Genomic DNA, 27,733 nt, shown 5'->3' with positions numbered 1-27,733 from the left:
TCAAAAGTAATAGATTATTTGCTGAAATGAGAAATATGAAGTATCATGTCTTAGTGCAATTGGTGCACAACACTAATGTACCTTGCAAATATTACAAGGCCTGATATAGCCTTTTTAGTTAATTTGTTAGCAAGGTATAGTTTTACTCCTACTAAGAGACATCGAAATGAGATCAAATATATGATCTTATTTTATTCTAAAGATTGCAATCCCAATCATGTTGATTATGCTGATCCTAAGTATTTATTTAACCTGCATAAATCTCGATCTCAAACATGCAATATGTTCACTTGTGGGGATACCGTCATATCTTGGAGATATATAAAGTAGTCTATCGTATCTACTTCATCGAATCATGCTGAATAATAGCTAGTCATGAAGCAAATCGAGAATGTGTATGATTGAGGTCCATGATACATCTTATTCGAGAAAAATGTGGTTTGATATGTGACAATGTACCCACAACTTTATATAGAGATCATGCAATATGCATAACACATCTTAATAGATGATTCATAAAAGGAGATAGAACGAAGCATACTTCATCAAAGTTTTTCTATACACATGAGCTACAAAAGAATGGTGATATTAACATGCAATATTTTTGTTTAAGTGATAATGTGACTGATTTATTCACCAAGTCTCTTCCAACTACAACTTTCAAGAAGATTGTGCACAAGATCGGGATGCAAAGGCTCACGGATGTTCTCATTATGGGGAGTTAATACGCATTATACTCTTTTTCCCTTATGAGGTTTTGTGCCACTGAATTTTTCTTGTAAGTTTTTTAATGAGGCAGCCTATATATGTATTGTTAGAGATGTGTACTCTTTTTCCTTTGCTAGATTTTTTTTCCACTGAATTTTTTTAGTAAGGTTTTAACGAGGCACATCATCTATCAATTAGACATTCAAGGGGGAGTGTTATAAATATATTTACATTATAGTGAATGTCTGTCAAGAATATAGATAAAATCTATCAAGATCTAGTTGATATCTATCAGGATTTGAAGTATCTGTCTTTTAGCCAGAAACTAGGAGTAAATTTCTCTAATAAATAGAAGAGCTTCTTTCATTGTAAATGATCACTTTAAGAGAAATAATAATTACTCTCCATTTTCTCTCTATTCCTCTTCTTTATTCTTTATTATTTCATAACGTATTGCTTTAAAAAAAAAACTTTCAAGGAAATGGTATTTAAGTTAAGGGTAAAACGTTTGTTTAATATCTAATGAATATTTTGATAATTCAACTTTTCAACTTAGGATACTTTCTTTTCAATAGTATGATGATTTTTTCAAAATGATAGTTCACTACTATTTCATCTATGTTTTTCATTGCTAACTATTGTTGTGTATCAAAATCAACATCATTGCTACCACCAATCAAACAACAACTACACCACTCACCATATTCAGTCATAATTACCTCATCATCAATCACTATAATCAACCATCACCATCGCTAGCCATCATTTACAATAATCACCATCAACCACAATTATCACAACAACCATCAATCACTGTTGACAATCACAACCATTAACTATAATTATAATATTAAATTAATTTATATTATATTTATTAATTTTATATATTTAAGTATTAAAAAATAATATTTGAATTCACCTAGGTTCCTAAATAGGCTATAAGGTTATCTTCAATTACCATGAAAAAAAAAGAAAGAAAAGACATTGTCGAGCACTTGATTATGTAGGTCCCCAACTTGTTGGACCATAGAAGTAGAGGTGTGCAAAAATCGAACCTACCGATAAATCGAATCGATAAAAATGTTATTCATTTATTGTTATTGGGTTAACAATTTTTTAATGGTTTTATAAAAAAAAATTATTAGATTATTTGATCGGTTTGGATTTTCTTATTGGGTTATTGGATAAACCGATAACCCAATAAGAATATAGTAAATTACTATTTTACACACACACATATATGTATATTTCTCTTAATTTCTCCTAACTAACACTTAGTTTAAACTTGAGGATTCTTGTAAATTAAAATAAATCATGTAGGATTTTGATTGTAACTTAGATTCGGTTTCTTTTCATGTTAGTTATTATTATTTTTATTTATGGGTATTTTTTTATCGGTTAAAACGAAAATCGAATCATTAAGGACTAGAAATCGATAAAAAATATCTTATTGATTTGGTTATTGGTTTAGCATATTTAGAAACCGAAAACCGATAACCAAATCGATAATACATAAAATCGAATTGAACCGACCAATACACATCCCTACATAAACGTGTTTTCCACCTACCTAGGTAAATAGGTTGACCATGAGACATTATTTGGATGGGGTTTTTCCATGATATGATTACTAAAGAGAAGTATATTTGTTTTGATTCTTTCTTAAAATGTGTAATATGATATGATTTAATTTCATGGTTTGATAACCATGAAAATCCTCCCTTTATATAATCATCGATTTGGTGGTATCCCATTTTTCTTCAATTATATCCTTATTTAATATTATATAATCAACTTTTACTCTTTACTCAATATTATTTAAGTTCACCTCTTACTTCTCTCCCCCTCCCCCACAAGCACTTGATTAAATTTTTTAGAAAATTTTAAGCTTTTTCTTATCCCAATCCCTATCATGACCCCGACCCCACCCCGTAACAACCCTCCCTCATTTTTTTTAAATTTATTTTTTTAATTTTTTTTAAAACTTTACCCATCCTCACCCCCCACCACTTACCATTCCCTCTCTCGAACTATTTTTTCATTTTTTAAAAGATTTTAAAAAGTTTCTTATCCCATCACCATCTCCTACCAGCCCCCACCCACAAAAAAAAATTAATTTATTTTTAAAAAATTTAAAACTTTTTTCTCACCCCACCCTTACTTCTACCCTCGATCCCCCACTCCACTACCCCACCCTCAAATATTTTTTTTAACAAAAAATTCATAATTTTTTTCTTACCCTACCTTCTTATCCTATTCGTTCTCATTATTTTGTGTTAAATATATATACAAATGTTTTTAGAAAATATGTTCAATTTATGTAATGAACACAAGAAAATAAGTAAGAAATAATTAATTTTTCTAGATTTTTTTTATATTTCATACCGAACACACCCGCAGCATAAACAGAAGTTACATTCAAACTTTGTACTTATCGTTAGTGGTCACGTTTTAAAACACAAAAGGAAATGGAATTTATTACTATAAAAAATAAAATCGATTACATTTATTTTTATCTACTCTAGTATTGATTTTCTTAAAGTTTACATTAATTTTAACAACTTAATATATTTAAATGGCATAATGTGACAGCTTAGCAAGAAAAAAATTATTTTATTAACAATTATTTATAAATTTAACATTTATAATAATTAAGGACATTTTCATAAACTTATCAGTTACGATATAATACCCTATCGTCAAATCAAACAACAAAACTATTATTAAACAATAGTGAACGTTACAGTTCATCCAAATATTATATAATACTATACTGTATAATATAATATCATACATTATGAAATCACGACAAACCACCGTCTAAATAAAGTGCAAGTCTACGGGTGTAAAAGCAACTTCAAACACTGTTGCTTAATTACCCTAATCGACAAACGATACCGTATGAGTGCACAACTAAATCCTTTGCTGCGCTGTTTTAAACTTTAGGGACCGCGAACAATATTTTGTCCTCGTTTATGACCTGTTCGATACTCTTTTGTGTAATAACGCGAATCTAATAGGGCTAGACTTGGTATTCAATTATATTACTCCTACTCTTTAATTACAAAATTAGTCATTAAAAATGCTTATTAATTTAATAACTTAGAACCCCCCGCACACACACACAGACTACGTGGGCTTTAAGATAGAAAAGAAGAAGCAAGAAAAAGAAAAGAAAATTCAAAGAAAAGACACATTCTTTTGCTCTTCATTAGAGCATTTCTCCGATTTTTCTTTAATTTTCTACAAGAAATCGGAGTGGCGATTTGGTACAGATAATAATTTTTTTTTTCTCAGTTCATTTGGTGAGCAGATCTTGTTTGAAAAGTTGAAAAAAGATTTAAGAGTCAAGTTGAAGTCAGAGAGCAATTGAAGAAAAGTGGACTGTTGCTTCTTTATAGTTGTCATTTTGAGGAGAAAATCTGATTGGGTGGAAACTCCACTGGTTTCTTGATCTGTCTCATTTTATTGTCATTGAAGCTGATTGATAAGCAGCCACCCATTAATTTGATCTGATTGGTGTTATTTAATTATATGGTACTATTCGATTATTTCAGTATAGCATTTGTTTGATCTGCATTTCTTGATTTTATTTTGTAGGTTTTTCAACGGATTGTTTGATCTGTTATTCCTCATTGTTATCAGATTGTGCGATGGACTTCTGACCAATGAGGATACTTTATGCCATTCGGTCAATTTGTTCATGCTGATTAACACTTGTTTATGACATTTTATTTTGCTAACTAAGTGCTGTAAAAGCTTGAGCTTTGGTTGAGAAAAATTACAGATTGCTACGAGTTTATGGATGTTGAAAGGACTATGTTTTTTTCATTTACTTTATTTTAGGTTGAATAGTTAATTTCAAGTCAAGTTGATTAGACCCTGTACACCTTTCCTATTGGTTAGGCAATCTTAGGTGTCTATGATTTTTATTAAAACTCAAGGTACTATGTAAATTTCTGTAGTTTATTGACTTTTTCTTTATGCAGAGTGGGGGTGGGGTCGCGATATAAGCTCCGTCTCCTGCATGATCATTGTTATAAGAATCTCAAAGAAATTAATGTTAATTTCTCCCACTGTCATGCTTTTCTTAGTAAAGTTGTAAAATTAACTTTCGCAAACCACCCTCATGTATTTTCTTTAACTTTTTAGTGATCACAAGGAGAGAGTAGTAAGCATAGCTGCAATGTAATAAATAATAAACACATCATGAACTTTGATGTTGAGGAAGTGTTTTTCTTTCTAAATCCATCAGCCGAGATGTGCTGCATTAAGTATGTGTTTGATAACATTCAATGCAATGTAGCACAATTTTCTTGTTTCAAAGGCATTGTTTTCTTCTCATTGCCTGGCCCCTTAAAGATTGACAGGCTTTGATTCTTTATACAGACCAGCAGCCTCAATATGAGTTGAATTCATTTTGCTTATACATTTAATGGCACCATTGAGTACAAACTATTGGTACGTTCTCCAATACATATTGCTGAATGGGAAACCCTACATCGTTGTATTTGCAGGCTGCTTCCATTAGCTTACCAGTTGGTTCTCTTGTTTGGGTGGAGGATCCTGATATAGCCTGGATAGATGGGGAAATTTTGGAGGTTAATGGTTCAGACATAAAGGTTCTTTGCAATTCTGGTAAAACGGTAAGTGAGCACATGACATTTTATTTTAGGGAAGGAGTAATGAGTTGTTTCATTCAACTAACAGCAGAAATGAGCCAGGGCATTGAGTTGTATCCGTCGTACTCTTTCGAACACATTGGTAATTAGGAAGAGTTTTGGGAAATGCAGAACCTTGTTCATTGACTTGCTGAAATTTATGGTTGCAGGTTGTTGTTAAGTCTTCTAATGTCTATGCCAAAGATGCTGAAGCTCCGCCATCTGGCGTGGATGATATGACGAAGCTGGCTTATTTGCATGAACCAGGAGTCCTGCATAATTTAAAGGCTAGATATGATATCAATGAAATATATGTGAGTTTCTTGTCATTGTAGAAGATCTGTTCGTTTTCCTTGGGGGTGATCATAGTCAAGTATCCTAATAAATGATGATTTCAGACATATACAGGGAATATATTAATTGCCGTCAATCCATTTAGAAGGCTACCACACTTATATGATACCCATATGATGGCCCAATATAAAGGTGCAGCTTTTGGGGAACTGAGTCCACACCCTTATGCTGTTGCAGATGCAGCATACAGGTTTGTGCTTCTCTGTGTCTATGAACCAAAAGCTCTATTGTGAATTGTCATTAAAATGTTTTTACTATGGATGCAGACTTATGATCAATGATGGAGTAAGTCAGTCAATATTGGTTAGTGGGGAGAGTGGGGCTGGTAAAACAGAAAGCACCAAGCAACTCATGCGATATCTTGCTTACATGGGAGGGAGAGCTGCAGCTGAAGGTAGTAGATCAGTTGAGCAGCAAGTCCTGGAGGTAATAAGTCTTGCACTGTTGTACAGTTGTACTTAGAGCGTGACAATTGGTTGCTGATAATTGTTCGTATGGATGTTAAACTAAAGATCATCTTTTGCCATTGTACCTTTGTCTACTCTTATGTGGTGACTACACTTTTGCATTTTGCAGTCTAATCCTGTGTTGGAGGCATTTGGTAATGCGAAAACTGTCAGAAACAATAACTCAAGGTTGGATAGTATTTTTTCCATTATCTAAGTGTTCAGAGCGCATCTTTTTTTTTTTTTCTGTAAAAAATTGCTACATGGTTGTAATATATCTTGCATGGAGGTTGCAGTCGTTTTGGTAAGTTTGTGGAGATCCAGTTTGATCAAAAGGGGAGGATTTCAGGAGCTGCTGTCAGAACATATTTACTAGAAAGATCTCGTGTTTGCCAGTTGTCTGATCCTGAGAGAAATTATCATTGTTTCTACATGCTTTGTGCTGCACCCCCGGAGGTAATGCACCACTATTTACTTCATTAGATGGATTCATATGAAGAATAAGGCCTCATTTGTTTGCACTTAATGGAGGGAGGTCTGAATCTGACTGGTTCATACTTCAGACCATTAAGTGCATTTGTTTTTTATTAAGATTGTAGCTCTTAATAGGTCTGAATAGGTCTTAGTCATTCAGATCTGAAGCCAAGTCTTAATATCATTAAGAGGTATTCTTGTGTTGGATAATAGTCATCATCACTCTATCCACAATCACCAGTCACCACCTCTACCGCCACCACCATTGCAACCACCACAAATCACTACCATCAACCACCACCACCAACACTTCCACCATCACAACCACCATTGACAATCAATATCGCTACCAACTACTACTGTTAGCCGCTACAAAACCTTCTACCTCCATTATTTTAATTATATTCACCGCCAACGCTAACACCAATTCCAATGCCACCACTATCATCGATCACTACGGCCAATTCCTACCCCCAACCAACTCATCTGTCATAGCTAGCATCACCGCTAACTACCAGTAATACATCATCAACCTCCACATATTCTTAAACCACCACCACCATCATTGTCACCGGTATCGCCACCTCTACCACCACTTCAACCACTACCATCACTACAATCTATCTCTACTAACAACCATCTACACTATCACAGCTAACAACGTCTCCAACTACCACCAATACATCATCATGCATCATGCATTCATTTTCTAGTCATCGCTATCAACATCTCCAATAACTAACATTGACCAAGTTCACATCACAACCACCACCATCACTGCTAATCACCACCGTCATAACAGTCACTACAATACCAACCATCTCTACCATCACAATTATCACCACCAACATTACTAGTCACTAACATCAATCATTACCACCACCACCAACAGTACAAACCATCTCCACTATCACTAACGAACATAATTTTTTTTTCAATCATAATAATTTTGTTGTATTAAATTAAATATTTTTAATACATAATTAATTTTTATTTGAATTGTATTTTTTATTATATATACACATAAATAAATTTGTATATTTAGATATTGAAAAACAAACAGTCAATCATTTAGTTTTCAGATCTAGAGACAACATCTTAATCATTTAGATGTGCATTCAAATTCAGACGTCTAAATCTTAATAAAAACAAATGCAGCCTAAGTCTTCTGAACCCACAGTCTTTGATAACCCCCCCGGATGCCAAATATTTGATTCACCCTCTTTTGGAAAAATTCAACCAACTTTTTGCATTGGTTTTGTACTCTTTTAGAGGCTGTAACTTGCAAATCCCCGTTTTTCCTATTGTTATCTTAGACATCTTAGCTTGTCCTCTCCTCTGACAGCTTATAATGTTGTTGGCTGGTTTTTATACTTTGTGATTAGCTTCAGAAGTTAAATAATAGTCCAGATGCAACCTGCTTAGGTTATAGGACCTTCATGTCCTCAAGTCATCCGTGTTTTTGCCTAGCTCACATGCTAATATCAATACTCTGATGGTGGCAGTGCCTAGAGCTTGTTGCACTGAGACAATAGGTTTTGTCCAGTACATGTAATCCAATTGAACAATAATTCTTCTTTAGAGTGTAAATATCCCATGGGTGAAGGGGTAAAAGATATGTAATCTGCACGGCTTATGACCCTTCTGAATATGCTTTGTCCTTAGTAGTAGGAAAGTAGTACCATACTTTTGTTTGGATAACTCATATAGGGAAACCATCTTTGCATTAATACTATTCATTTAGGAAAAAAATTGATACAATAGTCCGATTTAGTTCTATGCTGTGGGAGGTAGCAGGTAGCCGATGGACTAGTCAAGGTGCATGCAAGTTGGCCAAGGACACCACTGTTATTAAAAAAAGAGAGAAATCCTCTGCTGTAGCAACATAAATTGGTTCAAGGATCATCCTATAACAACATGTACACCTACCATGATTTCTCCTGCAGCAGGTGCTGCAGTGTCTGTGCCTGTGATGCTTTACTCGTTTCCATCTCTTTAATATCTTAGTTCATATTGAGGAATAATCTGTCATATGGACTTGTTTTCCAAACTTCTTATTTTATCTTTCCACTCCAGGACATTCAAAGGTTCAAATTGGACAATCCTAGGACATTTCATTACCTCAATCAGACGAATTGCTATGAGTTAAATGGGGTTGATGATGGGAAAGAATATTTAGCGACCAGAAAGGCAATGGATGTTGTTGGAATAAACTCTGAAGAGCAGGTATCATTGGGAAATTACTACTAATAGTAAAAAATGTTCAACTTTAGATTTCCTTATACTTTCTTGGTTACCTTGTGAATGCTCCTAGGATGCAATATTTCGAGTAGTGGCAGCAATTCTCCATCTTGGAAACATAGAATTTGCAAAGGGGAAGGAGATAGACTCGTCAGTTCCCAAAGATGAGAAATCTTGGTTTCACCTGAGAACTGCTGCGGAGCTATTCATGTAAGTGGTATAAAAGGAATATTGAATCAAAGCATATTATTCTTTTTTACTGGTCTAAAGCATTTCTTTTAGAGAGAGAGAGAGAGAGAGTAGCCATTAAACTTTTATGTTACTCATAGGTGTGACATAAAGGCTCTAGAGGATTCGCTTTGCAAACGCGTTATTGTAACTCGTGATGAAACTATCACCAAATGGCTGGATCCAGAAGCTGCAGTTACCAGTAGAGATGCTCTTGCAAAAATTGTGTACTCAAGATTGTTTGACTGGTAAGCTTTAGTTTTTTGTCTGGACAGGAATTAAATGACAGGTTCAGTTATCTTCTTTGTTTGTAGTATTCTTTATTTCTACAAACAATTGTCAGTATACTCAGACCCTCCAACATTTTTGTGCAGGCTGGTAGATAAAATTAATAGCTCAATCGGTCAGGATCCAAATTCTAAATCTTTGATTGGGGTGCTGGATATATATGGATTTGAGAGTTTCAAGACTAATAGGTGCTTATTTGTTGCGTTTTGGTTGGATTGTACGTGAATTGTCTCTTGGAGTAAACTATTAAAGAATTCCTTTGACATCTCCACAAGCAAGCAAACGTCTTAGTACTTCACATTGTATCAAGGGTCACATTTTGTGTTATTGGAAAATCATTTTGTATTTATCTGTACACTGTCGCCAATCAAATTTAATATGGACTTAACACCTCGTTGTTAGTTACTATTAATTAATCGTTCTCACTTCCCTTCTACATCTGATATTTATGAAAGGTTAAAGAAGCACGCTTTAGAATCTTGTTATATCTTGGTAACTCCCGAGTTTCTGAATTTCTTTTGCATCTCAAAGCTTCTTTTGTATAATGTATCATTTTTGTGGGTTATATCTGCAGCTTCGAACAATTCTGTATCAATTTAACAAATGAGAAGCTTCAGCAGCACTTCAATCAGGTTCTGGATATCCCCGTATCTTTTTCGTACTAATTTTTACTCTGCTACACAGATTTATGATACCTACCAATGTTTTTACAGCATGTTTTCAAAATGGAACAAGAAGAGTACACAAAAGAAGAAATTAACTGGAGCTACATTGAGTTCATTGATAATCAAGATATTCTAGATCTGGTAGAAAAGGTTTGTGCACGATTTTGGATGCTTAAAGTCTTGCAATTGCTTTCTTGCAAATGCCTTAGAATATATTTGTTGGAGTCAGTAAAGGAAACATTGTTGCTTCCCCACTCTGATGCAATAGCCCCTAGTAAAGCCATTTTACTGCTTTCGTTCCTTCCGTCTTTGTAAAATCTCTACAGGTCTTCTTGGCACTTGCCTTCCGGTAGGAATATGTTATTCTCTTTGCAGACGTTTGTCATATTTACTGATGCAGCTCAAGTTTTCAACCTCCTGTGCATGTCTTGATCGTGGAACTTTGTTGGATTAAGGATATTTGTACTGCAGGTTTAGGTTAAATAGCTTCAGAGGTCCATTGATAAACAGTAATAACAGGCAGCAAAAAGCTTTTGCAGAGCTAGTGTCAGCAAGAAAAAAAAGATTCACAGAGATGTTCTAGTACAACAACAACAACAACAAACCCAGTGTATTCCCACCTGGGGGGGTAGGATGTACGCAGTCCATACCTCTACCTCTGAAGAAGTAGAAAGGCTGTTTCCGATAGACCCCCGGCTCAAGACACGCGGTACCACACAAACACATAGTAAAGCACAGCACAAGGTTACAAGATTACATAACATAAATACGGCACCCATAAGTAATCTAAAACAAAGGAGAGATGTTCTAGTAGTATACCAAAAATCATGGTGGCTAGGTCGGACAAATCTAATGAGCTAATTGGCTATTGTCTTCATTTTTCTTCCTTACCGAAGATCTTCTAAATAATAGATCATGGATAATCTTGTTTTCCCTCCATTTCTTATTCTGTTGATTTCTTTTCTTAATACCATTTGCATCAGCATTTAGTCACTTGCTCTTTCCTTATTTTTATGACATCTTAATTGTTTCCTTTGCTCAGAAACCAGGTGGTATTATAGCACTTCTTGACGAAGCTTGGTAAGTAGCTTGCTGAAGTTTCTCCAGTAGCCTTATCATCCATTCTCTCTTATAATTGCCACACTTATTTGTGCTACTTATGATCATATTTGATAGCTTAGGATTCTTACAATGCTTTCGTTTTGTTTTTGTAGCATGTTTCCTAGATCTACTCATGAAACGTTTGCTCAAAAGCTCTATCAAACTTTCAAAAATCATAAACGTTTCTGCAAGCCCAAGTTGGCTCGTTCTGATTTTACTATATGCCATTATGCTGGTGATGTAAGTTTTTGTTTCTTTTGATATTTACACCATTGTAATATCACATTTAGAATTTCTAGTTATCGTCAAAGTGTGGATATTATATACATGTTATTTCTCCAGGTTACATATCAAACCGAATTGTTTCTGGAGAAAAACAAAGATTATGTTATTGCTGAGCACCAAGCCCTCCTGAATGCTTCAAAGTGTTCCTTTGTATCTGGTCTGTTTCCAACATCAAATGAGGAATCCTCAAAACAGTCAAAGTTCTCTTCAATTGGCTCAAGGTTTAAGGCACGTATCCTCTTCCATCTCATCTTTGCTATGGCTGGGCATGTTGAAACATGATTTGTGTCGTTGCATTTTGCAGCAACAACTGCAATCTTTGCTTGAAACACTGAATGCAACAGAACCCCACTACATTCGATGTGTAAAACCTAATAATCTGCTAAAGCCAGCTATCTTTGAGAATCACAACGTTCTGCAGCAGCTGCGTTGTGGGGTAAGCAAATGTTTTGAATTTTTTTGCTGGTAATGTCCATGGGAGTTGGATTTACATTCACGCTTATTCTAATTCTAGGGAGTGATGGAAGCGATTAGAATAAGCATGGCTGGATATCCTACTCGGAAACCGTTCTATGAATTTCTAGATCGTTTTGGCATCCTTTCTCCTGAAGTTTTAGATGGAAGGTATGTTATTACCTTGTATACTTCAAATTATTTATTGATTCTGTTTGTATGTGTTGACTAATTCATGACAGCACGGACGAGGTTGCTGCATGCAAAAGGCTCTTGGAGAAAGTTGGACTTCAAGGCTACCAGGTAGTATTTTGAAATTACTCTATTGGGATATACTTTCAAGCTTTTGCATGTACTTTTCTATCTTTTGTATTATTGTAAAATATCATAAAAATCATTTAAATTTACTCACAATATCTTTTAGCTTTCTGAACATAGCCGTTTACTTGTATTTCTTGTCTACTAAGCTATATCAAGCAAGTTTGGTCCCATTTATATGCTTAATTGTTCAGATTTTGACATGTTTAGCAGAGAGTAGAATACAAATGTGTGGAGGATCATAATCTGTAGTCTGCATTTACCTTTCTGCTTGTCCCCCATCTCTTCTATGTTATTATCTCATTATTACTTTCATATGAGCATTAGTATTTGGGTAATTAGACAAATAATTTCATATTGGTCTTCTTTCTTCTCTCTTTTGTTGGCTGAGTCCTCATGTGCTTTTAACTTCTTTAGGTTTACAAATTTCTTGTTTGACCTGACAATTGAAAAGTAAATAAGCAAATAAATATCAATAACAAATCTTTGTTTGACTTCTTTCGAGATTTATTGATCTAAAATTGGATCCTCACTTTAGTCCATTTTCCTCTTCTTTGCCATTAAGTGCTAAAACCTTCTCATGTTTCTTCTCCTATTTTCTCTTGTTTTTTCTTCTCATGGTGTTGCAAACTTCAGTGGCAAGTCTAATACGCTGTATTTATTGTCTTCACAGAGTTGTTTCGGTTCTTGTTTATAAGCATACTTTAGTGTGGTCTCCGTATCAAATTTTTGTCCTAGTTTCGTATGCGAGACTTCTCCCATGTTAGGCTTCGAAAGCCATTCATTGGTTTTTATTTGGTCTTGCAGATTGGTAAAACAAAGGTGTTTCTGAGGGCTGGTCAAATGGCAGAGCTGGATGCTCGAAGGACAGAGGTGCTCGGGAGATCCGCTAGCATCATCCAGAGAAAAGTTCGTTCTTACATGGCTCGGAGAAGTTTTACATTGTTACGTCGGTCAACAATACAGATACAATCTATGTGCCGAGGTAATGAGTTTTGCTGCATGTGTGGTTCCTATTTTAGGATGCACTTTAGGAATCTTGATACTCATTTGATTATTTGTGTTCGGTTGTTGTAGGGGAACTTGCTCGGCATGTATATGAGAGCTTGAGGAGGGAAGCAGCTTCTCTTAGAATCCAGACAATTGTGCGCATGTATATTGCCAGGAAGGCTTACAAAGAGTTGTGGTCCGCTGCTGTTTCAACTCAGACAGGATTGCGTGGGATGGCTGCACGCAATGAGCTTCGATTCAGAAGGCAGACAAAAGCAGCTATTATTATTCAGGTCAGCATTCAATATCTGAAGGATAAATCTGCCTTCTCTTTTTCTTGTTCCTGGAGAATGGTAATCTTAAGGATCTGGACAAGTGGGGTTCAATTTCAAACCTTCAGGTTCATGGTTGGACCCTAAATGGTTGAACCAACCCTTGGGGTTAAATGAAGGATAATCATTTCAAAAATTTGAGATAGATTCCTACTTTAGTAGATGTAGTCTATTTGCAAGTTTTCTTCGTAGCACTGAATAACATATCTCAGAAGCTACTGCTGAATTTTCATGGACCCTCATACTATATGTTCAGAGCCATTGTCACAAGTTCCTGGCATGTTCAAAATTTAAGAATCTCAAGAAAGCTGTAATTACCACTCAATGTGCTTGGAGAGCTAAAGTTGCTCGTAAGGAACTGAAGAAGCTTAAGATGGTAATTCTCATTCCACATCTCTTTATCATCTCTGTTGGACAAAATTTCACTCTCTGAAACTGTCCTATTTTGGTAATATATGCTACGTGAAAATTTTCAGATATATGATATTATTGTAGGCTGCTTGAACCCTGTAAAAACTGTCTTTTAAAGGTTCTTGTGCTAATATTAGATTCTTGAATTGGAAAGTTCCTTTCTTGATTTTGATCAAGGAAGTGGGAGTGACTGTTTTAAAGGGAGTTACTGTTCAACTTTTAAAGTAAGTTATTTAAAAGCCCCAAAGGGGGTCCACTTAGGGATTTGAAGTAACAACCTTGGGAACCGGGTTCAAATTAAAATAAAGGCAACGCTTGGTGAATTCTTCCTATATGCCAAAGTCTTCGTAGATAGAGTTGCCGGTACTTGTGCTGGTAGGAGGTAATAGCCTAGAAAGGTACTCAGTGGATTTGTCGAGGTTCATGCAAACTGGACACCACCACTATAAAAAGTTCTTTGAGATGGTTCATCTACCTGCATGAACTTGCAAGCCATAGTACTGTATCAAAGACTAGAAATAAGGTTATTACTAAAAATTAAGGCCTTAGTTGAGTCTTGGACTACAAAAGTTATCACGCGCAGCTACGCAGCTTGTGTTGTAGACAAATTTTGCCCTACTGCTGAGTTGAATGGCTGTTCTAAGTTCCTAAAATTGCTAAGCTCAATGAAAGCATAATTACATCATTATAACTAGTATTTTCTATTTTAAACATCTGACCAAAATGATTTTATTCCATGTTTAACACATTCAATATATAAAAGTGTACTCTCTCTCTAAGTTGCTCGAACTCTTCAAAAATGTCTATGGGTGCGTGTCAGATTCTCCAAAAATAGTGTATTTTTGAAGGATCCAACACGGGTGCGGCAACGTTTTTGGAGAGTCCGAACAACTTAGCTCTCTCTAACAACGTAAGCTTTTACATGCGATTGTCACACTTCAACTTAGTATCAGAGGCAGACGTCTTAGGTTCAAGTCTCACCACCACCCATCATCAAAAAGAATTTCCACATGCTTGGCTCATGAAAAAAAAAATGCCTCTCTACTTTTTCGGAAGTAGCGGTATGGACAGAGACGGACCCACGTTGCACCTTGAGGGTGCACGTGCACCCGGTAACTTCGTAAAAAATTATATATATAGAGAGATAGATATAGGTATAGATACCCTAATATAACGTTAATATATTAAATAGTGCACCCTCAATAATAAAATTCGTTTGGGTGCACTGGTCTGATACTCAAAGTTGAGCACCATTTGGAACCCGACATCGCGAGTTCGATCCCTAGCGGGGGCCGGAGAGCTATGTTTTTTTTTTAGCCCTTTAATTTGTTCCGCCTCATCTGGCCCTACCTCAATTTAAAATAAATTTTAACACATAATTCCCCAATTCCTAAGCTGCCAAGCCCAAATGATATTGGTGTATTCCCCTCCAAATCCCTAAAATATTTTTTCCAAACCCAAAAGTCCCTTCAAACAAATTTTTCTTTCTTCTAAGTTCCATCCCTACATTACCTTTATTCTTCGTAATTTTGTGGGTATTGATGATAACATATCGTAAATTCTTTACTATTAATTACTTTTTTCCTTATGAATCGTCTATTTTGTTTCTGGATCACTGGATAAAATTTAGATGCTCATGGATATTAACATGCTTTTTAGTTGAAATGGTAATAGATAAAATAAGGTATTTTTTTTTTATTTCTCAATTTAAAGTATTAATATTTTTTCAAAATTCTAATTGCAACCTATGTGTAATTGCGCTGGATGTGTGGACTGACTCGAGGGGATAGAGTTCGGAATGAGACTATCCGGGAGAAGGTTGGTGTGACTTCAGTGGAGTGTAAGATGCGGGAAGCACGATTGAGATGGTTCGGACACGTGAAGAGGAGGGGCATGGATGCCCCGGTCCGTAGGTGTGAGAGGCTAGCGATGGATGGTTTTAGGCGGGGTAGGGGTAGGCCGAAGAAGTACTGGGGTGAGGTGATTAGGCGGGACATGGAACAGTTACAGCTCACCGAGGACATGACCCTAGATAGGAAGGTCTGGAAGACGCGAATTACGGCAGAAGAGTAGGGCCAGATTGGGTCGCTAGTGTAGGGAATTACTTGGTGGGGTTTTTTTATTTTTTATTCCTGTTATGATTCCGTATTCAGTGTTCCATGCTTATTACGAATCTGTGTGCTTTCCTCTGCTTTCCTCTGTTTTATATTCCTTATGGGTGCCGTATTTATGGTATGTCATCTGCTTCTGTGCTTTACTATGTGTTTGTGTGATATCTTGTGCCCTGAGCCGGGGGTCTTTCGAAAACAACCTTTCTACTTCATCAGAGGTAGAGGTATGGACTGCGTACATCTTACCCCCCCAGACCCCACTAAGTGGGAATACACTGGGTTTGTTGTTGTTGTTGTAATTGCAACCTATGGAAGGAGGTGTGTGATTCCCCTATTAGTAATGTTATGTTTACTTATATTTTTGATGAAAATTTTATTTTGTAGGCATTTGTTATTTTGATTCTTGTGAATTGAAATTGTTAGATATTATTTTACTCAACCAAGTTTTAGTTTTAAAGACAATTCTCCCCGTTTTATAAAGAATTTGATGTGAATTCACTTAAATCCAATCCTGAAGGAAGAAAATTAATTCATGAATATGACTCTACGATACGAGATTAAGTGAGAAGACACTATATTCAATAAGGGCCTTGTCAACCGGATCTAGGTTTTAAGTGATTGTTTAGTTTGTTACATTGAGAAAGAAGGATATATTTGTAAATATAAGCAACGATGCAATCATTGACCGTTTTTAGAATATGAAAATGCGTCATTGTCTAATATGAAAGGATGGTCTACTTTTGTTAAATTAGCACTAAATTAACGATATTTGATCATTTTGAAATTTATACTTTGCTAATAATTTTTTGCAATTTTTAAATTTAAAAGAATTGTATGTCAAATTAGGTAGTTGATAATTGACATGACTTAATTAAAGATAATGGTGCACCCGCTATCTTCAAATCCTGGATTTGCCTCTGGGTATGGACTGCATAGCGTACATTTTACCCTCCCCAGACCCCACTTGGTGGGAATTCACTGGGTTTGTTGTTGTTGTTGGCTCATGAAAAAAATCAGGCTTGCACGTGAGGGGGCGTGCTGAAGTTATGAATAAATAAATAAATAAAAGTGTACTCTCTCTAACAGCTAAAGTTTGCTCCATGCACTGTGCACTTCAACTGAAAGAAGTTAAACATCTGAAAATGCTTGCAAATATGACTCTTGTTCTGTCGCTACATTCTATTTATCCTTGTTTGGTTTCATCAACTGCTTTTTATTTGAGTTCTACCCTTACTCGTCCTTTTTTCAGGCTGCACGAGAGACTGGGGCTCTACAAGCTGCAAAGAATAAATTAGAGAAGCAAGTTGAAGAATTGACTTGGAGATTGCAGCTGGAGAAACGCATGAGGGTCAGTTGATAAGATTATATACATAATTGTTCACCCATATTTTGGTAGTTGTTCTTTCATGACACACAATATGCTTGATCAATGCTTTCTCTAGTGCAAGTTCTAGAACAATCTTCTGTAATCTTCATATGTGCCATTGTTAATCCATTTAAAAATGGGGAAGGAAACACCAAAAAATGACTTAAAAAAATACGGAATACCAAAAATTGCCTGTTAATCTAGGTTAAGGATTTTGAGGGTAGTTTTCAGACAACCAAATGACCTCAAGGGCCATGCCACCTCTGAGAGAGACAGAGAAGAGTGCCTATATCCCCATTGGTCTCACAGATACATGGAGCACTATAATTTTATTTGGTGAACACTGAAGCACCAGAATGGTGGCACTCAGTTTAAGTAATGGACAGCTTCAGCTCCGTGAAAGATTGGGGTCACTTTCTTGCAATTTGTTTCATATCATTTGGAAATAGTAGATCACATCTAGCATCCCACTGGTTGTGAAATATCCTAGCTTGAAAAAAATGTATGTTTTCAACAGATGGGCCAAAAACTTTAAACAACTTTTGTGCTTGCTGAATAGAAGTATGAGATAATGCTATACCTTACCGTATAAAAAAAGAAAAAAAGAAGTATGAGACAATGCTAGTGAGAATATAACCTTGTCCCATCTCAGCTATTATTTCCATGTGTGATCATTTTGTGTCTCCCTTCCAGCTCATTATTCAAATTATGTTTTTGTAGGCGGATGTCGAAGAAGCAAAAAACCAAGAAAATGCAAAACTACAATCTGCTTTGCAGGAGATGCAAGTTCAGTTCAAGGAAACCAAGGAAATGCTTGTCAAAGAACGTGAAAATGCAAAAAGGGCAGCCGAGCAGATCCCTATTGTACACGAAGTCCCCGTTATTGACCATGAATTGATGAACAAACTTAGCACTGAAAATGAGAACCTAAAGGTATGTCAACTGAAACTTTAGAGAGAGGTTTCTATTGTTGCTTTGTATGTTTATTAACTGAAGCTACTTGACGAGTTTTGATAATTGATTTTTTGAATATTAGACTATGGTTAGCTCTCTAGAAAACAAGATTGGTGAAACAGAAAGAAAATATGAAGAGACAAATAAACTTAGTGAGGAGCGGTTGAAGCAAGCGATGGAGGCAGAGTCTAAAATCGTTCAGTTGAAGACTACTATGCAAAGGTTGAATGAACTTGTAGGCATTTGTAGCTTAAATTGATAAATGTGTAAAAGTGTTATTGTCATACAGAAACATTACTCATCACTGGGTCTTTTGGCTATTAGGCTTGAGGAGAAATTTTTTGACATGGAATCTGAGAACAAGATTCTTCGACAGCAGGGCCTGTTAACCCCTGCCAAGTGGGTTTCAGATCATTCACCTAGTCTGGCTTCCAAGGTACTTACCAGGGCCATTCTTCTCTTCCTTTTGACCAATACTGTTAACAAGCTTGAGACACTGTTTTTGTACTTTCAGATAGTTGAAAATGGACACTATCTCAATGATGAAAATCACACTAATGTAAGACATGATTTTGTAGTCATTAAGCTGCATCACTTGCAGGATTCTGTCAAACTCTAATTACTTGTGAGATTTCAGGATGCACTGAGTTCCACACCTTCTAAAAATTATGAAACCCCTGACAGCAAGTTGAGGAGACCTCCTATTGATCGACAGCATGTATGTGATTATGTGGATAGTTTGGATTATCGATTTCTTAATTCCTGATGGAGAAAGTTTTGTCAAATGAAATCTTTGTTGACCTTGCTACAGGAGGATGTTGATGCACTCATTGACTGTGTGATGAAGGATGTGGGCTTCAGCCAAGGAAAGCCTGTTGCAGCTTTTACCATCTACAAATGCCTTCTCCACTGGAAATCTTTTGAAGCTGAGAGAACTAGTGTGTTCGATCGTTTGATTCAGATGATTGGTTCAGCTATTGAGGTGAGTACTTGTGAATGCTAGTTATTTTTATTAACTTGGACATGTTTCATGTATATTTAAGAACTGAAGACTTGAACCAAGAAACTTGAAAAGGTTGGACAGTAATTTCCTGACTGCAGTAAAAAGTGATTACCTGCTTCTGTACAGTTCAGGAGCTAAACATCCATTTAAGTATGAAATGGAGATAAAAATCCATTATCTTCAATATTTTTACAGTGAAAGCAATTTTGCAGTTGGTATCAGCATTGATTAGGAAATGAAAAAACCTTCTCATAGCATTCCTATTTAATTTCTAAACCATTGTGAGGGGGAAGTTAATATGATATAGATCAACATATTTACCTATATCGCCTCATTTGGGAATGTCAACAATGTATGTGTTCTTTCTTATTAGGAATTTATGATCTCATGTATGGCGTACCAAATCAATCTTGCTTAACTGAAACCTGGGAAAATACCAATTCATGATTTTTTGAAGTTGTCAGTGGGAGAGGCAAACAGATTTTGGTGGAGTCACTAGCTATATCTCAATATTTTCTCTTGAATATAAGTTCCTGAGCTTCATATTTTAACAAGATACCTTAGGTTTCTGATTCTTGTCTTGGAATGAGCTTCCGTTTTGAAGTCATCTGGAAGTGTGTTGCTTTAGAGATGAAACTAGAAATCAGAGACCTGTAGATGGCAATAAAGATTTGAGGGTTGAAAAAGGAAGTTATAAATCCTAGTGTATTGAAGCAGGTGGGACTGCATTTCAGCATGAGAATCACAGAAAATATTAGTTGCAGCTTTTGAATATTTTATTTTCGCCTATATTTGTATAATTCAGTTAGCTGCTTTATATTGTTCCGTCAAACCATCATCAACAACTATAGGACGTTACCTTTTAACGTGAAATACTTCTTGATGTAGGAAGTCCTTGTGTTGTATTTTGCTGGAGAAGTGTTTAATAATTTTACCGAAGTAGCAGTTTCCAGATATTAAATTTATTAACATTCAAACCTGACCCGAATTATGAATTTGATATCTTTTCATCCGAACTAAACTTGATACACTACATTTACGGATTAACTTAATGTTCTGTTTTAGAGGCAACTTCAATCATTATGAAACATGGAAAAGGAATATCAGTGTCTAGTAAACTTCAACATAAGTTCCATCATCACTAAAACGCAGAATAGGATAATTATCTGTCAGTTTGTGCTTTCTGCTGAATGGTTTAAATCGTCATCCATGAGACAATGAGTAAAGGGGAAACAGGACTACCACCTTCTTTTGTCAAATTTTTGAAGGTTGATGCCACACTTAGGACCATCCTGAACTTGAAGAATAACAAAGTATCTACTGATTGCAGAATCAAGAAAGCAATGACCACATGGGATATTGGTTGTCAAATACCTCAACGTTGTTGTTCTTAATCCAAAAAAGTCTGAAACCAGGTGGTGCAGTTGGTGCTACTCCTACCCGCAAACCACAACCTCCGACATCTCTATTTGGGAGAATGACAATGGTATTGAAGCTTTTGAATTTTCTTTAGTTCTTGTTTAAGCTTGATTGTAGTCCTGTCATGAGTAGTAGTTATCAGTGTTATCAAAAGCAAAAAGCGCAAAAGGTCTGCTGAGGCTTTAAGTGCAAAATGCGAATAAACCGCAGGCTTTAATGAAAAAAAGCGCAAAGGCAGAAAATATACAAATATATTTATATATATGTTTAGTTCAAGATTTATAATTATAAGCATGAATGACAAAATATGAACAAATAAATTGAAAAATAATTATGACAAAGTGATATCAATTGTTTAGTGTCGCCTCTTCAAAAGAGGCTCGTTGGCAAGGAAAAGTATGCCTTAGACAATTGATGTCGACACTGAAGCACACATTAAGTGACGTGAAGCGCTCAACACGTTTTGAGCCTTGCTTTAGGGCTTAAGCGTGCTTTAAGCACGCCTTTTATAACACTGATAGCTATAGCAGTTCGACTCTCATGTATATTCTTTCTGTTTATGCTGTGTTGTTTTCAGGGATTTCGTTCGTCGCCTTCTGCTGTCAATCTAGCTGCAGCTGCATTGGTAGTGCGCCAAGTTGAAGCAAAATACCCTGCTCTGCTTTTCAAGCAGCAGCTTACAGCGTATGTTGAAAAGATTTATGGAATTATTAGGGATAACTTGAAGAAGGAGTTGGGATCACTCCTTTCCTTATGCATCCAGGTTTGTTGAAATATTCTCTCAGCAATCCACTACTGCATTTGGAAGAGCTTTCTGGTCTTTCTTTTTGGCTTACCACTTCCAAGTTCTCAATGCTCTTAAAGGTTGTTGCTTAATTGTGAATCCCTTTCCACTAAATTTTACTCTTATGTAAAACTTTTTAGATTATCATAGTTTTTGTTTGTAAGAAGAGATTCATGGCTAATAAATATTTGAAATATTGTGAGTCATGGGTATTAGGTCGGAGTCTATACAGGAAAATATTTAAATTTTTCTTTGTATTGTTTTTTAGGAGAATGCTTGACATTCTGAAAGTTCTTTTTTGTTTTCGTTTCTCTTGTCAAATGAATAAATTTATTGCGTTATCCATGTTTCATGAAAAAATGATTTCATGCGGCATATCAAGTCCTATAAGTATTCAGTTAGTATTCCCTTTGAATTTCATCATGAGTAAACCAGGTCATGTGGTAAAATTCTCTTTTAATGAATACTGTTTACCCCTTTTGGTCAATATTATTCCTTATAATGTACCCAGAAAAAAAGAAGGATCATTTGCTCTAGCCATACAAATTAAAGTTTTTCACAATTAATATTTTAGGTTATTGAGTATAGCTCTAATTCAATTAAGAATGTTATCCATCTCTCAAGTCAATACCTATATACTTGTGCTTTTATTACTTGACGATCTAAGATTTGAGAAATATAACTTATCTGAAATGAGATGCATGTATTTATAACATTTTAGGTTATTTGGTACAATAATATTTATAAGTCACTAAACTTATCAAATAAAATAAATAAATAATATTTGTAAGTCACCAAAGAAAACCATTGTTTAGCTGTAAGTTATAGTGAACGTTTTAAAAAGATAAAGGAATGAAATAAGCTGGAACAGATTTGCATTGTTTTTGGCTTGAAAGAAACCACACCACAGATGTTTTGATGGTGTCTCAACTCCTATTAATACCCTGAAAGGAAGATGTTAAGCTACCCTATTTAGTTGGGCTAATCTTTCCCATGTAAGTAGCGCCGATTTGTTTTGGAATTTGTCAGCTCCTTAGTCTTATAATAGTTTTTGTCTATTTTTCAGAGCAGACTTTTTCACCCCATTTTGTAATATATGCATCTTCTTGATGCCTTTAATGATATATTAAAAAAATTGCACTGTTTTTGTTGATAAGGTAATATTGTGTTGATGTATGTGGGGTGTTAGAGCAAAATTGCATAATGTGTCAATGGTCCTTTAAGGCTGAAGCATTGTGCTTAGCAAATAATAAAGCAGCAGGATGCTATCCATGAATAGGTATCACTACGGGTATGCAAGCTGCTGAAGGTGAGATGAATGTTATCATAATAAAATCTGTTACTGCACCCACTTATGATCCGCTTTGATCTGGGTCAAAAATCTCACTCCTCTTAGCATCAACTATATGAGTCACTTCAATGCGCGCTTAGGAAAACACTCGTGCCTTCTAAGGCGCACCAACCAGAGCTATCTCCTGGGAACTCCTCCTCTAGTGAAGAGGTACTAACATCGGTCCTATTGTGGAAAAGGAAGGTGCCATCCCTTCTTTCTCGCACAATCACGATAGCTGTGCAGTTGAACATTTGAGTTATGGAGAAACTGAGTATCTAACCTTATGTACTTTAAACTTCTTCTGATTACATATTTGAGTGAAGAATTGAAGTTTTGTTGCCTAGAGCATAAATATGTGTGTGTGTGTATATATATATAGTTCTCACTCTTTTAGAGAACCTTTTTGGACCAGCAGCTGTCTTCTCCATTGATATGTAAATGAGTAAACACCTGCTTCTTTTCTTTTGTGGTTGTTTCTTGAGATTGTTCGAATTTAGCACTAGATTTTCCCATTCCCTTTTTAGTTTTAGTTTAGCTTTGTGGTCTGAGTTGGACTAAATTTGTCAAATGTAGCCTTCTTTGTGCATAGCAATAGTAATATGTTGAAATTCAGGCACCAAGGACTTCCAAAGGAAGTTTGAGAACTGGGCGATCCTTTGGCAAAGACTCTTCAACAAATCATTGGCAGCGGATAATTGAATGCCTCAACTCTCTTCTGTGTACATTGAAAGAAAACTTTGTATGGATCTCATAACTTTTTTCTTTTACCAAATTTCCAAGAAAAGCTAATGCTTGCGGTTTATATATATATCTATGGATGTTTGGTGTAAAATTTTAAAACTAAATTTTGTTGCTTTTAGGTGCCTCCAATTCTTGTTCAAAAGATATTTACTCAGACCTTCTCTTACATCAATGTACAACTGTTTAATAGGTGAGTGAGTTTTGTTACTCTAAGTTGTGTTCTTATTATATGCTAGTTGTGAAATGCTCATTCAGCTAAATATTGCAATTTGCAGTCTTCTTCTCCGAAGGGAGTGTTGTACATTCAGTAATGGTGAATATGTTAAAGCTGGGTTAGCTGAGCTAGAGCTATGGTGCTGCCAAGCAAAAGAAGAGGTTAGTTTGGCATGTTTAATTTTACATATTGCTACACATGGCTCATTATTGTCAGCTTTATTGAAAAAGAATTTGAACTCATTTCTTTTTGTTCTTTAATTGCAGTATGCAGGTTCCTCTTGGGATGAACTCAAACATATTAGACAAGCTGTTGGGTTCTTGGTATGTTAATTTCTTTTACCGCAGTTTAGAATTTAGAAATATAGCTGCATAAATTGCCACACATGGTGAATGTCTTGGTAGTTGAAGGCCCTGGATGTCAATTTTTGACTTCTTTTTTCTGTACACCCCATGTGTGGTTTTGCTTGATCTTTTGAATTATTGTCCATTAGGTTTTTCAAGTTTCACGTGAAATTCTTTTGATGATGCTAATAGTTTGTTAACATGATGAAAAAGATCCCAGCATACAAGTTGGTTACAAGCAGTTACCTGATCAAAAAATAAAAAAAGTTGTATACAAGTGATTTTGTGAAAGTATCCACCAAGTTGACATGGATAATTATGTAAAGAAGCCCCTTGACAATTTATATAGTGTTGAATGTAAAGTGCATAGACTAAGCTATTGAAATTTTCTCGAGCCTTTTAGCTTATCACTAGTTCATATTTTCTTCTGTTGTATTACAGCTGTCATAGACTTTTAGTTGTTGCCAGATAATTGTTGCTCATTTTCCCGTTTAGAATTTGTTCATGTCTACATTTTTATATGTCAAGTGCAACTCAGAATTGATATCAATTTTTGGGTTCGCTTTTATGTAATGCAACAACTGATGTAATTTCCCTTTCCTGTTTACTTGTCCGCAGGTTATACATCAGAAATATAGAATATCTTATGATGAGATCACCAACGACTTGTGTCCTGTAAGTCTCTTTTCCTCTTCAGCATTAGCTCTGTAACTAGTCTTCTTTTCTGTTGCCATTTAGATCGAACAAATTCTTTGTCAAATTCTGCTCTTATTATTCACTTGAATTTAACGTACATCACTCTAGGTACTCTTATTTCTCTCTAAATTTCTTTCTTTTGCAGATTCTTAGTGTCCAGCAACTCTACAGAATCTGTACGCTCTATTGGGATGACAACTATAATACACGAAGTGTTTCCCCAGATGTAAGATATACATAGTGATGGCTTTTGTCTTATTACCGTTCTACAGTACGTTCTCACCCGAGCATAGTTGAATTTCTTTTAAAATTTCCGTCTCGCTGCTACAGGTCATATCAAGCATGAGGGTGTTAATGACAGAGGACTCAAACAATGCCGAGAGCAACTCTTTTCTGTTGGATGATAATTCAAGGTGAGAAACTATCCTCCGTGTTTGAATATTTATCATCCACTGAGTCAAATATTAGACAAGAAACATGATCATCTAATCTCCGCTATCCTATCTTTCGCTCGCTGTACCCTGTTCTTTAACCTTCCTCTTTCCTTGAGAACTTGGTATCCCCAGAGAGATACTGCATATCAACACTTGAATTTTTAAGAGACAATACATAATTACTCACCTCAACTTGCCCTCTTTTGCCAACTGCACACCTTAAGTTTGTAGGGGTCCTATGATCCCCAGAAGCTTGCGCGAATTGGAATTAATTCCCCTTATTTGCTGATGTGGGACAGAGAGTATTAACTCAACTTGAGGCGTACGAGTAAAAAACAATGCCAAAAATACAGCTTATGGCCTGAATACACCATATTTTTAAATTAAAAACAATATTATCCAAATATGAGTGCGCCAAATGTCATTCTTCTTCTTACCTACCCAAATCCAGTTCAACTCCAACTCCATCAGCTTTGAGGTCAGAGCCACTTCCAGAAATAGCCGCTTCCTTTTCTGTCTAAAATCCAAACACCTAAACCCAGCTCAAATATTGTATATGAGGTGTGATCAGACCCAAGTCAATCTGCAGAAATCACATTCAAACAAAAACTTGATGAAATGATTTTAGGTCCTTTTTAATGATAAAAGAGAGAATGGCATAGATGATTCAAGTCTTTTGATAATGATAATGGGTGGTTATGGTGGAAAAACAATGAGGATAAAGATGGCTGTGTGTGGGGGGTTTTTTTTTGGGGGGTGGGGTGCGGGGTGAGAAGTAAAAATGAAACAAATATCACTTTCTGGAGAAAAAGAGGAAAAATGATGTGGAAAAACGGGTGGTGGGGGTGGAAGGGTGGTGGTGCAATTTTTGGAGTTACATTGCGCACGTTAAATCTGGTTTTTCGTCTCTTGGGGTGCCTTATTCTCCATTAGTTCTATCAAGTTCTTTTCTACTTTTTATCATCCTTGTTGAAAACTCTTTTGGCTAGTGATATTGTTTTGACAATTAATCTGTTTCAATCATTCAAATTCTTTGTGTAATTAAAACCAAAAGTATATAATTATTTGCTCCCCGACAAATATCTGAAAGTGAACTCCATTCATTTGACCTGCAAATTGTGCTTTTACACAGAGCCCGTGTACACTAGGTTAGGAAACTATCTAGGACTTTTCTTCTTTAAACTTATCTTTGAATTGCCAGTGACAACTTTCTGTTATTGAAATTTGTCAGATTCACTGTTATGTTAGTACTTATCTTTGAGTTGAGGCACGAACATATCTTTTTAATGCAGCATCCCGTTCTCTATTGATGAAGTCTCAGAATCACTTCAAGTGAAGGATTTTGCAGATGTCAAACCTGCAACAGAACTTATCGAGAATCCAGCCTTCCAATTTTTACACGAGTGAGGCCTAGGAGCCTCGAGTGTTTCGTGCATTATAGTTACAGATTTGTTGAAAATGTCCTAGGTGGATATATTCAATTTGTTGTATATTCATTCTTCTTTTTCCCTTCCAATTTTTTACCCAATATAGATTGCTATAAAATATATTTTTTCCTTGTGTTTATAATTGTAATTCCTATAGCATAAGGTTCAGTCAGCAGGTAGTCAAATTTTGTATTTGTTTTGGTGCAAAGAGCAGCAGCGTCATTCTTTTATCAGGAAAATAGAAGGCAAAGTATGTTGGTAATAGTGATGGGTGTAAAACTTTTGTATTCTGTCCACATTTCATTATGTAATGAAACAGAAATATTGAACTCAACTATGATCTTATGAGAATCACACCCAAGGTTGATTTTGTACATTGTGTTGCATCTTTAAGCTTTATTATTCATTTCCTATCTGCTGGCCCGTTTGATTCAGATTTGCCCTATGTAAAATCCATTAAAGGGGAAAATGTTTCCTGCTAGAGGTTTTCCATTATTCAGTTGATATTCAAATGACATTGAGACGAACTTTGAGGAGTACGAAAGGTTGCTCTAAAAACTTACAAGCAGAATGGGGTTATTTGCCATTTATGTCAAGTCATTCTTATTTGTTAGTAGTTTATCTACCATTGATGGTTGATTGCTGGAGTACCCAAGTAGTGTTAATGGCTGTGTTGATTAGTTGGAGAGTTCACTCATGGGTAAGATATTGAAATTTTCTTCTCTTCCGATTCTTGTCCTTATTGTTAGGGAAAATAGTAAAAAATGTTTTTAGGGAATCATAAATGGTTCAAACCTACCCTTAAGGTAGCATGGCGTGACAGTTGACGAGTCATTTAATTTTGGCCTAATCTATACGCAGCCCCCTTAAGTATGCACGATTTTTCAGTTAGCCACCTCAAGTGGACATTGTTCCATTTTGACACCTCAAGTGGCCTTCAAGTGTGCCACTT

At 35.6% G+C, this 27,733-nt stretch overlaps 1 protein-coding gene across 2 annotated transcripts; it reads left to right on the top strand.

Moving 5' to 3' along the window:
- Positions 1-3,818: 3,818 nt before the first annotated feature.
- On the top strand, positions 3,819-27,155 carry LOC107842607 (myosin-6). 2 transcript variants are annotated; one of them, XM_016686547.2, is made up of 39 exons: positions 3,821-4,245; positions 5,226-5,354; positions 5,540-5,683; positions 5,768-5,913; positions 5,990-6,149; positions 6,300-6,358; positions 6,466-6,625; positions 8,720-8,869; positions 8,958-9,094; positions 9,214-9,360; positions 9,487-9,588; positions 9,975-10,032; positions 10,114-10,215; positions 11,108-11,145; positions 11,280-11,406; positions 11,509-11,679; positions 11,756-11,887; positions 11,966-12,075; positions 12,147-12,207; positions 13,030-13,207; positions 13,300-13,505; positions 13,801-13,920; positions 17,316-17,414; positions 18,153-18,365; positions 18,469-18,608; positions 18,711-18,822; positions 18,901-18,945; positions 19,024-19,104; positions 19,198-19,368; positions 20,720-20,875; positions 21,386-21,571; positions 23,539-23,664; positions 23,786-23,856; positions 23,942-24,041; positions 24,147-24,203; positions 24,843-24,899; positions 25,066-25,146; positions 25,251-25,333; positions 26,647-27,155. In XM_016686547.2, the coding sequence occupies exons 1-39, from the start codon at positions 4,243-4,245 to the stop codon at positions 26,759-26,761; spliced, it is 4,533 nt and encodes a 1,510-aa protein (XP_016542033.1). In that variant the 5' UTR covers positions 3,821-4,242; the 3' UTR covers positions 26,762-27,155. The 2 variants fall into 2 exon arrangements, 1 of the variants encoding a protein (XP_016542033.1); XR_007044871.1 differs by lacking the exons at positions 23,786-23,856; positions 23,942-24,041; positions 24,147-24,203; ... (2 more) ...; positions 25,251-25,333; positions 26,647-27,155 and having other exon boundaries at positions 3,819-4,245; positions 20,658-20,875; positions 23,539-23,655.
- Positions 27,156-27,733: the final 578 nt, after the last annotated feature.

Source organism: Capsicum annuum, chromosome 9 (genome assembly GCF_002878395.1).
Source record: "Capsicum annuum cultivar UCD-10X-F1 chromosome 9, UCD10Xv1.1, whole genome shotgun sequence".
NCBI classification, from domain to species: Eukaryota; Viridiplantae; Streptophyta; class Magnoliopsida; order Solanales; family Solanaceae; genus Capsicum; species Capsicum annuum.
The sequence above is the reverse complement of the archived record's forward strand: the minus strand, read 5'-3'. Positions and strand labels throughout refer to the sequence as shown.